The sequence below is a fragment of the Pristis pectinata genome, chromosome 18 (genome assembly GCF_009764475.1).
Source record: "Pristis pectinata isolate sPriPec2 chromosome 18, sPriPec2.1.pri, whole genome shotgun sequence".
In the NCBI taxonomy this organism is placed as follows: domain Eukaryota; kingdom Metazoa; phylum Chordata; class Chondrichthyes; order Rhinopristiformes; family Pristidae; genus Pristis; species Pristis pectinata.
In genome coordinates, this window is record NC_067422.1 from 8,595,380 (window position 1) to 8,608,951 (window position 13,572).

At 40.9% G+C, this 13,572-nt stretch overlaps 1 protein-coding gene across 1 annotated transcript in view; it reads right to left on the bottom strand.

The window, feature by feature from the left end:
- The window catches only part of rptor (regulatory associated protein of MTOR, complex 1), a 345,813-nt gene that overhangs the window by 117,842 nt on the left and 214,399 nt on the right, over positions 1–13,572 (bottom strand). Inside the window, 1 exon segment of the mRNA XM_052032980.1 lies at positions 6,929–7,086. Within this exon segment, the coding sequence (XP_051888940.1) occupies positions 6,929–7,086 (158 nt within the window).

Consider the following 13,572-nt stretch of genomic DNA (forward strand, 5'->3'; position numbering starts at 1 on the left):
TCATACAAGTTGCTGTATTCTAAGTGCCCTGGCCAGTAGTTTTTGCTCAATCAACAGCCCTAAAACAGAATATTTGCTGATGTTCGTAGGGTCATGCTGCATGCTTACATATACTCTGAGTAAGCCTGGACCTATGCTGATGGAAGAAGAGAACTGAAGCACGTGGTGAGGAGCAGGTGAGATGTAACATAGAACTGTACAGAACAGGAACAGGCCCTTCAGCCCACAATGTCTGTGCCAACCACGATGCCAAATTAAACTAAATCTACCTGCCTGCATATGATCCATATCCCTCCATTCCCTGCGTGTTCATGTGCCCACCTAAATGCCTCTCAAATGCCATTATTGTGTCTGCTGCCACCACTGCTGCTGGCAGTACATTCCAGGCACCTACCACTCTGTGTAAAAAAAAACTTGACCCACACATCTCCTTTAAACTTTCCCCCTATGTCCTCTAGTATTTGACATTTCCACCCTGGGAAAAAGACTATCTTATTCTTTGTATCTCATAATTCTATACACTTCTATCAGGTCTCCCCTCAGCCTCCAACACTCCAGAGAAAACAATCCAAGTTTGTCCAACCTCCCCCTGTAGCTAATACACTCCAATTCAGGCAACATCCTGGTGAACCTATTCAGCACTCTCTTCAAAGCCTCCACATACTTCCTGCAATACAGCAACCAGAACTGCGCACAATACTCCAATGCAGCCTAACTACCAACGTGACTCCCCAAATTTTATACTCAACATCCTGATTGATGAAAATTACAGCAGTACCTTCAGCGTTTTGATCGGCGGCGAGAGCCAGTAATTAATGGAGTGCGAGTGTTTTTTTGTCCTTAGCGTTCGGGATAGTGGCGAGTGACTGCACAGGCGCGTGACGTCACTCGAAAGCACGTGGGCTATTTAAAAAGACTGCCATATCCAGCAGGGACCGTCGGAGCGGGCAGCAGAGTGAGAGGGAGCAGAGTGGTTGCGCTTTGGCTCAACGGGCTTCGGCGAGACCGGGTAAGAGGCGAGATTTATAGAGCAGGTGTAAGTCACTGGTTTATTTATCTCAGTAGTATAGTATTGGACAGTGCCATAGCAGTATGCATCTGGGATTAGTCTTATGTTTGGAGTGCCAGATGTGGGGACCCTGGGAGACTACCAGCCTCCCCGATGACTACATCTGCACAAAGTGCATCGAGATGCGGCTCCTCAAGGAACGTGTTGAGAGTCTGGAGCAGCAGCTTGATGACCTTCGGCTGATTAGGGAGAGTGAGCAGGAAATAGACAGAAGTTATAAAGAGTTTGTAGAGAGTACCTCTGTGGCAGTCCCCCTCGAAAATCGGTATCTCATTTTAGATTCTGTTGGAGAGGATGACTCGACAAAGGAAGACCACAGCAACCGGAACTTTGGCACTGTGCCTGGTGCTGTGGTCCAGTGGGGAAGGAGTAATGCAGTGGTTATTGGGGATTCTATAGTGAGGGGAACAGATAAGAGATTCTGTGAACCCGACAATGAATCCTGGATGGAGTGTTGCCTCCCTGGTGCCAGGGTATGGGATGTCACGGACCGGGTCCAGAACATTCTGAGGGGAGAGGGTGATCAGCCAGAAGTCTTGGTACATGTAGGTACCAATGACATGGGTAGAAAAAGAGAAGGGGTCCTGAAGGAAGATTACAAGGAGTTAGGAAGAAGGTTGAGAAGTAGGACCTCTAAGGTAGTAATTTCAGGATTACTACCTGTGCCACATGCTAATGGATCATTGGGACCTTTTTTGGGGGAGGCATGACCTACTCACTAAGGATGGGTTACACCTAAACTCCAAGGGGGTCCAATTATCCTGGAGGGAATATTTAATTTAGCTGTTGGGGAGGGTTTAAACTAATCTGGCAGGGGGATGGAAACCAAGATGTTAGGATAGAGGAGGAGGTTTATAGAAACAAGTCCAAGATAGTGTGCAGTGAGGATGGTAAGAAGGACAGGCAGGTGAAAAGTCAGGATAATTTGCTGAACAATAGAAGTACAACAAAATCAGTAGCAGATACTGGCCTAAATGTACTATATTTAAATGCACGTAGCATTAGGAATAAAGTGGATGACCTAGTGGCACAACTACAGATTAATAAATACGACATTGTGGCAATCACCGAGTCATGGCTTTATGACGGATGTGATTGGGAACTGAATGTCCGGGGTACACAGTGTATAGGAAGGATAGGCAGGTAGGCAGAGGGGGTGGTGTGGCCCTGATGGTTAGTAATGATATAAAATCAATAGAAAGGAAGGACATTGGGTCAGAAGAAGTGGAATCTTTATGGGTGGAGCTAAGAAATAGTAAGGGTAAAAGGACAATAATAGCAGTTATATATAGGCCCCCTAATAGCAGTCAGGATGTGGACTATAAGTTACAGTTAGAAAAAGCAATGTCAGAGTGACAATGTTAAGATAATTATGGGGGATTTTAACATGAAGGTGGATTGGGAAATCCAGCAAGGCAGTGGATCTCAGGAGAGTGAGTTTGTGGAATGTCTAGGGGACGGCTTTTTGGAGCAACTTGTTGATGAGCCCACCAGGGGATCGGCTGTTTTGGATTGGGTGCTGTGTAACGAACTGGAGGTGATTCGGGAACTAAAGGTAAAGGAACCATTAGGAACTAGTGATCACAATATGACTGAGTTCAGTTTCAAATTTGAGAAGGAGAAGCTGATAACTGGTGTATCGATATTTCAGTGGAACAAAGGAAATTACAGTGGCATGAGAGAGGAGCTGGCCCAAATTGATTGGAGGAGTAAGCTAGCTGGAGGGATGGCAGAGCAGAAATGGGTAGAATTTCTACAAGAAATAAGGAAAATGCAGGATAGATATATTCCAAGAAAAAAGGTTTTGAATGGAAAAAAGGCACAAATGTGGATAACAAGAGAGGTTAAGGCTAAAATAAGAGCAAAAGGAAGGGCATACAAGGAAGCAAGAATTAGTGGGAAAACAGAAGACTGGTAAACTTTTTAAAACCTGCAGAAAGAAACTAAGAAGGTCATTAGGAAAGAAAAGATGAATTATGAAAGGAAGTTGGCAGATAATATTCAAAAGGATACTAAGAGTTTTTTTAAATATATGAAGAGTAAAAGAGAGACACGGGTTGATATAGGGCCAATCGAAAACAGTGCGGGAGAGATTATACTGGATGATAAAGAGATGGCAGAGGAACTAAATGAGTATTTTGCATCGGTCTTCACTGTGGAGGACATCAGCAATATACCGGATAGTCAGGGGTCTCAAGGGATGGAACTGAGTTCAGTTAAGATTATTAGAGAGAAGGTGCTAGGAAAGCTAAATGGACTAAAGACAGATAAGTCTCCTGGACTGGATGAGGTGCATCCCCAGGTTCTGATGGAGGTGGCTTTAGAGATTGCGGAGGCACTGGTGATAATTTTCCAGGAATCGATAGACTCCGGCATGGTTCCGGAGGACTGGAGGCTCGCAAATGTAGTTCCGCTGTATAGGACAGGTGGGAGGCAGCATAAAGGAAGTTACAGACCTATTAGTCTGACATTGGTGGTGGGAAAGTTATTGGAATCAATCCTCAAGGATGAGGTTATGGAATACCTAGAGGTGCAAGACAAAATAGGTCCAAGTCAGCACAGTTTCGTGAAGGGAAGATCCTGCCTGACCAACCTATTGGAGTTTTTTGAGGAAATCTCAGGTAGGGTGGATAAGGGAGAGGCGGTAGATGTTGTGTATTTAGACTCTCAAAAGGCCTTCAACAAGGTGCCGCACAAGAGGCTGATTAATAAAATGAGAGGTCATGGAATTACAGGTAGGATAGTAGAATGGGTGGAGCATTGGCTAGTTGGCAGAAAGCAAAGGGTGGGAATAGAAGGATCCTGTTCTGGTTGGCTACCGGTTACTAGTGGTGTTCCACAGGGGTCGGTGTTGGGGCTGCTTCTTCTTACTTTGTACATTAACGATTTGGATGATGGAGTAAATGGTTTTGTGGCTAAGTTTGCAGATGACACCAAGATAGGTGGAGGAGTACAGAGTATTGAGGAGACAGGTAGGTTGCAGAGAGACCTAGATAGTTTAGGAGAATGGGCAAGGAAATGGCAGATGAGATTCAATGTTGAGAAATGTGCCGTTGTACACTTTGGAAAAATAAATAAATGGGCAGATTATTATCTAGAAGGGGAGAACATTCAAAGTACAGAAGTACAAAGAGACTTGGGGGTACTCGTGCAGGATACCCTAAAGGTTAACCACCAGGTCAGATCGGCACTAAGAAAAGCGAATGCTATGTTGGCATTCATTTCGAGAGGTATAGTGTATAAAAGTAGATTAGTGTTGATGAGGCTCTACGGGGCACTAGTGAGGCCTCATTTGGAATACTGTGTGCAGTTTTGGGCCCCATATCTTAGGAAGGATGTGCTGATGTTGGAGAGGGTTCAAAGGAGATTTACGAGGATGATTCCTGGAATGAAAGGGCTTACATATGATAAGCGTTTGTCGGCTGTACTCACTGGAGTACAGAAGAATGAGAGGGGACCTCATAGAAACATATAGAATGTTGAAAGGACTGGACAGAGTAGATGTGGCTAAGCTGTTTCCCTTGGTTGGTGAGTCCAGGACCAGAGGGAACAATCTTAGAATTAGAGGGTACAGGTTTAAAACAGAGATGAGGAGAAATTTCCTTAGCCAGAGGGTAGTGAATTTATGGAATTCTTTGCCACGTACGGCAGTGGAGGCCCGATCATTGGAGGCGTTTCAGGAGGAGATAGATAGGTATCTGATTAGTCAAAGTATCAAGGGATATGGGGATAAGGCCGGAAATTGGGGCTAGAAAGGAATAGTTTTTTTTCCATTTCTTTTCCCCCTTTCTTTTTTTGTTTTCCTTTAGCTCTTGGAGCAGACTCGATGGGCTGAATGGCCTATTTCTGCTCTCTTGTCTTGTGATCTTGTGAAAGCAAGCACGCTGTACACCTTTTCCCCCACCCTATCTACTATGTTGCCACTTTCAGGGAACTATGGACTTGAACTCCAAGATCCCTCTGTACATCAATGCTCCAAAGGGTTCTGTCATTTACTGTATACTTGCCTCTTACATTTGACATCCCACTAGTGCAATACCTCACACTTGTCCGGATTAAACTCCATCTGCCATTTCTTTGCCCATATCTGTAACTGATCTATATCCCGCTGTATCCTTTGACGACCTTCTTCACTATCACCAACTCCACTAAATTTTGCGTCATCCGCAAACTTACTCTGTATCCTGTTATTGTTTTTACACTGTACTACCTCAATGCTTTCTGTACTACCTCAATGCACTGTGTAATGAATTGATCTGTCAGAACAGTATGCAAAGCAAGTTTTTCACTGTACCTCAGTACAAGTCACAATAATAAACCAATACCAATATTAATAAGCCTATCTATAGTTTTGTCCAAGTTATTCATATATATCACAAACAGAGGTCCCAGCACTGATCCCTACTGGTCACAGACCTCCAGTCATAATAACAGGCCCCCACCACTACCCTCTGTCTTCTATGGCCAAGTCAATTTTGAATCCAATTTATCAACTTTCCATGGATCCCATGCATCTTAATCTTCTGGATCAAAAGGACACTAATGTTAAACAAAGGCAGAGTTTCAAAAATGAATAAACATCAGATAAATAAAAAGATGCAACAAAACCGAAGGAAGTGAGAGGATGACTCAATAAAAACAATTGGTGAGTAAAGGTGTAATGGAACAGCATGACATGAAGGATCGTCATTCAAAAAGGGCAGACCAATACCTTTGCTTATTTCGACCTAAGCAGCTTTTCCAATTTTAGTAAACTAATCAATTTTCTAATTGATTAGATGAGAGATCAACTGGCTTGAAAATAACAAGCAAACTGTCCAGTAACAGCAAGTTACAGACAGCTGGCATCAAAATGTACAAAAAACTATAATACTCCCCACTAATAAGTTATGTATTTCTCTAAAAAAGATGCTGCTTTAAATAAATTCTATGAACAAGTTCAGTATCTCCCATTGGCTTTGTGTCTTTTCTCTGTTAAAAGCATTATATAAATGTGAGTTGCTCTCATTACAACTATGCATGAGCTTACCCTCAGTAGTGTCCATAGGTATCCTGCCTTATCAAGGGACACAGACGTCAATTGCAGTAATCATGTGGTCAGAAACCCTGACCACACAACTGACCCTCGTTTAATTGATCCTTCACATCTTGAGTATAAAAATGTTTTACTTTAGCACAGCGACCTACGTGATGACTGTGAATTGGTCGTGCATCAAATATTCGCCTGGCACAATAGGAGATCTTTATCACCATTATTGAACTTAAGTCAGGTAAAGCAGGCCCTTAAGTAGGCTATTAAAATATTCTGCTAGATGTCATGATAGTAGCAATGAATAATGAATAATGATGCTCACTGCAGGATAAAAGAAAACCTGCCGAGGAAGGATGCGATACTAAACCCTTTATTTTGAGAAAGATACACATATTGCATTCTGCACATCTCCTAAATAAAGTCTTTGTCTTCCTGAGTCTGCTTGGCTACATGAGACCCCCCAGCTGATATACAGTAACCAACATGAAATATAAATCACATGAGGAAGAAAAGCAACTGCATTGCTTACTCTTGCAGCAGCCAACTATTGGAGACATTAAATAACATGGAAAGCTGAAAGAATTGAATTTATTCACAGATAAAACATGTCTCAGATTTTCTCAAGGGGCAAAACCAAATAATGCTTCCCAAGGTCTACAATGAAGAGTGAGGTATTGGTCAAATTTGATAACTGCTCTCTGACTTTAATCTTGGTAAAAAAAAATTCCTGCTATAAAGATGACAGGAATTCAGAATTCATTTGGCCCCTTAAAGAATGAATAACATTGAAAAGCAATCCTGTTAGAAACTGAAATTCGAAGTCTTACCTATCAATGAGTTCAAGGAGCTGTAGGAACTGACTCTCCTCATTTTATCTATAGTTTCAAATGAAAGGATGTACTCGTCATTGTCAGGGCTTCCTAGGGTACTGCTGGCACTACTGCTGGTGCTTAGATACCCAGGGGAGAAGGGGTTTGAACGCCAGCTGAAAAAGAATCAAGATGAAGAACTAAACACCTTTTGTAACATAAATTTACTTGCATCATTTCTTAACTCTAAATCAATGAAAAAATATTTACTTGAGAAGTACAAATCAATTCATCAGAAGCTGTGAACATAACTTCAAATTTGTAATATAAAAGGCTTTTATTCTCTTATTAATTTCCAATATTCTTTTCTCTACAATGCTCAGGAAATTGTTCTCCTCTTCCTTCATTTCCTTCCCTGGCAATTTACTCCTTCAAGCAGCACACACTCCACAAACTGCCCGAGTTTTCATAAGACAACCTAGATACAGAATTCATTACAAGATTTTTAGTTCCCCATCAGCAGCCAAGAGGTTGGGCAAGTGTCCTGTTCCCATGTCTCAGCCTACATTACTCTGCACCATGCTGTCATAATCAACTTTAATTCATAAGTTTTATTCAGAGACACATGATGGTGACCAGTGTAATTTCATTTTCTCCTGGCAGAGAAGCATTTAGATGGTTCCTTTAGAAACAATTTAGAAACAAGATTAGTTTCTTGTTATCTACACCGGGGTGCAATGAAATTCCTTGATCACACGAAGCTCACAGAGTAAACAGTGTACATGGTAAAAAATAAATACAACGATAAATATGACCAACGGGCACAGAACAGCAGAATGGAGCAAAGACTGTAGTGCAATTTAAAGTAGTGTAAAAAGAAATGCTAAAGTGACAATACGGAATAACCAAGAGAGGTTAAGAGTCCAAGAACATGGCAGGGTCACCAGGAAGGGGATGTGAAAGACGTGATTGTTTTACAATCTGATAGGAGTGGGGAAGAAGCTGTCTGGACATCCGGGCTTTCAAGCTCCTATATCTTCTCCCACAGGGTAGAAGAGTAGAAAAGGGAATGGCCAGGGTGGCAGGCATCCACTACTAGCCTTCCTGAAGCAACGCACTAGGAAGATGGGAAGTCGATGGAAGGAAGTGATGAGCCTTTGATGGACTGGGCTGTGTTTACCACTCACTGCAGGTTCCACTGGTCAAGGGCAGGACAGTTCTAATTAATGTCTCTTGCACTGAATCTTGGAAAGGCAAAACACCCCATCCCTAACTTGTCTGTTCAGGCCATGTTCCAACAATTAAATGTAGGAATGGGGAATTAACATGAACTTAGTTGATACTTAGTCATTTTATATATTAATTTGGAAAACATTAATATAGAAAAACTTGCATTAATATAGTACCTTTTCTGATCTCTGCCATTCCAAAGCACTTCACAAATTTTTTTTTGAAATGTGGTCACTTTATATAAGATAGAAATGTTGGCAACATAGTAAGCTCTACTATTGGCAGTAATCTAAGAACGTGCCATTATTTTAACAATGTCACAGCACCAAAGAGGGTTCACAGAAGATTTACGAGGACGTAGCCTCAGATGGAGAAGTTCAAATTTATGAGGAAAGTGGTATAAGTTTTCTGATTCCACAGCACATGATTACATAGTTAGTTAGTACTCAAACTTTGCCAGGATTGTTGGTAAAATGCCAAAGCAAAAGCTTAAATCTTTACAGTAAACAAGGAAAAAATAATTCAAAGCAGAACATTTAGGCTTTTTCTACGTAACATAGCACTTATGCCTGGGGAAACGTACAATTCCCTGACAGAAATTTTCAGAGGAGTATTTACATCCCCCTTCAGTATCACTTGCCTTTAAACTGAAGAGATGTCACTTTACAATTATCTAATGAGAGCAATCACAACTGAATGACACTTTAGAAAAATTGAAGTGACAGCTTCATTTGGAGCAGGTTGAAGATGTCGGGCTTGTCTGCAGTTGCACTAATTGTGATAATATCCACCTTCAGAGATGAATACACTGCGTTGGATGAATGAATATTCATAAGGTGGTTTGAGATTTCAATTGCAATATTACTTATTGCAGTGGTATAATTTGGCACATTGGCAGCATTAATAAGAAACTACTGCATTACTAAACTAATTCCTTTTATAGCTAGTATTACATTTGAATTGATCAAGCACCAATTGACAATCAAAGGAAAACATCAGATATTACAGTCCCCTGTTGAACATTGGGCAGAATCATACTTACTGGCAGCCAGGAAATTGCTGCTGCCAGATCTTTGATGTTCAGTATATTTCAAACTTCCATTGAAAAGTGGATGTCTGAGACAAGCAGAGTTCAGGTGCCGCTGCATCTGAGTGTCTGCCCTGCTGCTGGACTAACCAATGCACTTTGCATCCAACCCCTCAGTCTTATGCTAGGGAAGGTTGGCAAACAAATTGAAACCTCACTCTGAATCGGTCAAGGACCCTATGGGAAAAGGCAAGTGCAATTAATCGGACAAGCTATTTCACTGCTTTTGTTAATATTTTGTGTCTTTAAGTTATTTATTTTTTAATTTTAACATGTGCATTTTTAAAATTCTTTTCACATTTAAATCTATTTGAATAGTTTTCAAATCCCTCTGGAGGCCAAAGACAATTGGAAACACATTGCCAGTTTTTCCTCAGATCCAGCATCTTCCTAAATAGGTTGGAATTCAAGGCCATTCAATTGAGGCTGACAGTTGAATTAATTTGTGCCGGGTGCCAGAGAACAATTTTGTTTTCTTAGTGCAAGAAAATTTGTATGTAATATAAATTTTCAAAGTTAATTTGGATTTGTGTTATTAATTAAGTTATGGTGACAATTCTGGTTTTCACATTTAAAAAATGGTGCAAATGGTGAATCCTTTCGGCTGTACATTGAAGAATAAGCCAATTATTTAAACAAGAGTAATACATTGTGTGGGATATTGGTTCATTCAGGTTTGGACATCTGATGATGTGAAGAACTAATGGTGTCATAGAGTCATACAGCATGGCAACGGGCCCTTTGGCCCAGCTTGTCCATTCTGATAGTGTTGCCCACCGAGCTAGTCCCATCTCCTGTGTTTGGCCCATAGCCCTTCAAACCTCTCCTATCCATGTACTTATCTAAATGGATTTTAAATGTTGCTGATGTGCCCGCCTCAACCACTACTTCTGGCAGCTTATTTCAAATACGTGAAGAAGTTGTCCTTGTTGTCCCTTTTAAATCTCTCAGCTCTGATCTTAAACCTATGCCCTCTTGCCTTTAGCACCCCTCCCCAGGAAAAAGACTCCCTGGGAAAAAGAAACATAAAATGATAGGTGGGTAGATAAAATTTCAACTACTTTGGTCAGTTTAAAATTAACTGAGAAGCCATGTTTGCATCCAAATTAAGATGCTTAATATCTAGTCAATAGAGATGCAAGAGTAAAACAATAGTTGGAATTGTTGGTTTCTTACAAGCATGCCATAATTTAATTGACAAGAGTTACTTGCTCTTTTCCCAGGATTTTTTAGGAATCCAGTAAGTGACTTTTAGCAAACTGGCTACAGATAAGACACACTCATTTCCTTGTAGATTCATCAGCTACAATCTGGCCAGTGCCCTATCTGACCAACGATATGCTTATGTGTGTGTTACTAAGTACAAGATAGATGGCAGGGATTAAGAAGCCATGATTAAATCCTAGGCTGTGCAATAAGACATCGAATTCTAGTTGAAAGCTGTAAGACAGCATGATGTGCAACAATCCATCGACAATTGTGATCAGAACTCCTACTGATCTTACAAGGATGAAACATCAACTGAGAAATGGTTGTCAATAGCCAATCTTCTACAGCTCAGATTGTCCGCATTCAATCTATCTGTGTTAGGAAGCTGATCATTCTGCCTCATGATTTCCATTACTACTATAAAGCTTTTCAGAAGGAACAAAAATAAAATAAAACTGCAGATGCTGGAAATCTGAAACAAAAACAGAAATGCTGCAAATATTCAGGACAGGCAGCATCTACGGAAAGAGAAATGGTCAATGTTTCAAGTTAAAGTCCCTTCGTGAAAAGGAACATGTAATGTACCATGAGATATCCAGATTTATTATTTCTTTTTTAAAAAATTTTGATTCAGTTTTAGATATGTTCAAACTAAAATTAATATATGAGATATTAAATCCCTGGCATGTTCAAGATTTATTGTTTACTCTAAACTGCAATTTGTCTGAAGCAATTTGACTCAGAACTGTGAAAGATAAAGGTCAGTATTAATATTATGCCACTAGATGATAATATATTGCAAAAACAGGACTAGTCATGTATACTACAAAAAATTATGATTAATAAATCATATATCAACATGTATTTATAATAGAGTAGAACATTCTAAGGATTAACATACAAAATTAGCAGTTATTTTTAAGCAAAATTTGGCACTGGACCACACAGAGATTAGGATTGGTGTAGAACTATGTTTTAAGGAATGTCTTTGTAAAGGAGGGAAAAGTCGAGAAGTAGTGAGATCTAGGAAGGAATGGCAGAGTTGAGGACTTTGGCTGCCAGAGACCTGGTTCTGAAAGTGGAGCTAAGAAAATTGGGAACGTGCAAGAAACCACACTTGGAGGTGCGCAGAAATCTTGGGTTGCTGTGGGATTGGAGAATGTTACCACTATAACCAGGGATAAAGACATAGAAGCATTTGAAAATAAGGATAAGAATTTTAAAACAGAACCAATATAAATATCTAAACACAGGGTTGATGAGTCAATGAGACTTTGTACACAGAAGCTTGAATGAGCTCAAGTTAAAATAAAGTTTGCAAGTAGGAGGCGGCTAAAATAACACTGAGTGGAGAAGAAACAAGGGAGTACAAGTAGGGTTACGTTACAAAGATATAAATGGGAGTTCTTGTTGAAGTTAAGGACATGGAGTTGGAAGCTCAGGGCTTAGGACTTCAAGATTGTGGAGCAGTCAGGTCCAGCCCATACAGTGTTTGGGGAAGGAGTTTGTCACAGAAACCAAAGACAATGACTTTGCTTACTGCAGTATTTAACTGGAGGAAATTTATGCTCATCAGATAATGGATGTTGAAAAAACAGCGCAATGTGTCAATAATACTGAAGGGGTAGAGAAGGGCAGAGATGTAGAGCTATGTACCATTAGTCTGCACTGGAGCCTGATGTCCTCTTTGGATTGTGTCAATCCATATAAAGAACAGACAGAAGTGGGGCAAAGTCCTTGGAGTGAAGGAGGCTGAGGGGTGACCTTATAGAGGTTTATAAATCAAAAGGGCATAGATAATGGATGGTCATGTCATTTTCCTAGATTAGGGTAGTCTAAACATGTAGGGCACAGATTCAAGGTGAGAAGGGAGAGATGTAAGGGGGATCTGAGGGCAGGTTTTTCCACACAGATGGTGGTGGGTATGTGAAACAAGCAGCCAGTGGAAGTGGTAGAGGTGGGTACAATTACAACGAGTAAAAGATATTGGACAAGTACATGGAGAGGAAAGGCTTAGAAGGATACAAACCAAATGCAAGCAAATGGGACTAAATCAGGTAGGCAATTGGTTGGCACGGATAAGTTTTGGGCTGAAGGGCCTGCTTCCACGCTGTATAACTCTATGACAAGAGCTAACAGTGTGAGAGCATGAATAGAACCTAATGTTGGTTATTCTTTGTTCACAGTTGACTAGGCAAGAGTCAAACTAGGTAAATGCAAAGTGTATAAACAGAAGAGACACAAGCAGGGAATGGTAAGGATCAAGAACAGAAAAGGTGAGTACAGATTTGGGAGAATACATTCAGGAAACTGAAGAGGAAAAAGAAGATTGGAGACAGGCACTTTGAAAAGACATAGGGTTCAAAGTTGCAATTTTTGATGTCTGGGGAGATCAATGCAAATTTGAAGGTGAAGGCTGTAGCAGCCAAACAAATGGAATCATACTGGTATCAGATAGCGCAGGAATCGGGAAGGAAAGCTTGATTGCTGGCAATTTGGTGGGTAGTAGTGCTGCAGGACAGGTGGTAGGTTGCATGAGCAAGGTGAGCCAGGAGAGAACACAAGGGGAGATAGGAGAGAACACAAACCTAAAAGATACGAGGTTGGAGCGGGGGCAAGTGACTTGGGGAAGCTTGGCTTGTGAGCTAGAGGAAGGAGGGGAAGAGGCAACTAAATCAGCAGTGAGACTGACAGGGTAGTCCAAGAGCTCCTGGCACTTGTTTTGGGAAGTGAAGGTAGAAGACACAGAAAAAAAGGTCAAGAAGGGAACTCTGGTATAAAAAGAATCAGAGGTTAATTCTGCTGTTTGGGATTATCCTGATATAGGTGAGCAATTTTGGGCAGAGGCAAAAGGGGTTCATGTGACCCTGCCAATCAAATGATCATTTTGACCACCATAAACATTTGGGTTTAGATCCCTTGGATTGGACAACTGACAAGATCCTATATTAATCTAATTTTATTCTCCACACATTCCCATTAACTTCTCCCCAGTTTCTCCCACTCACGTATACATTTAGGTCAATTTACCTACTAACCAACACATCTTTGGGATGTGCGATGAAACCAGAGCACCCGGAGGAAACCCACGCAGTCATAGGGAGAACGTGTAAACAGCAAAGAAGTCAGTTTGAAC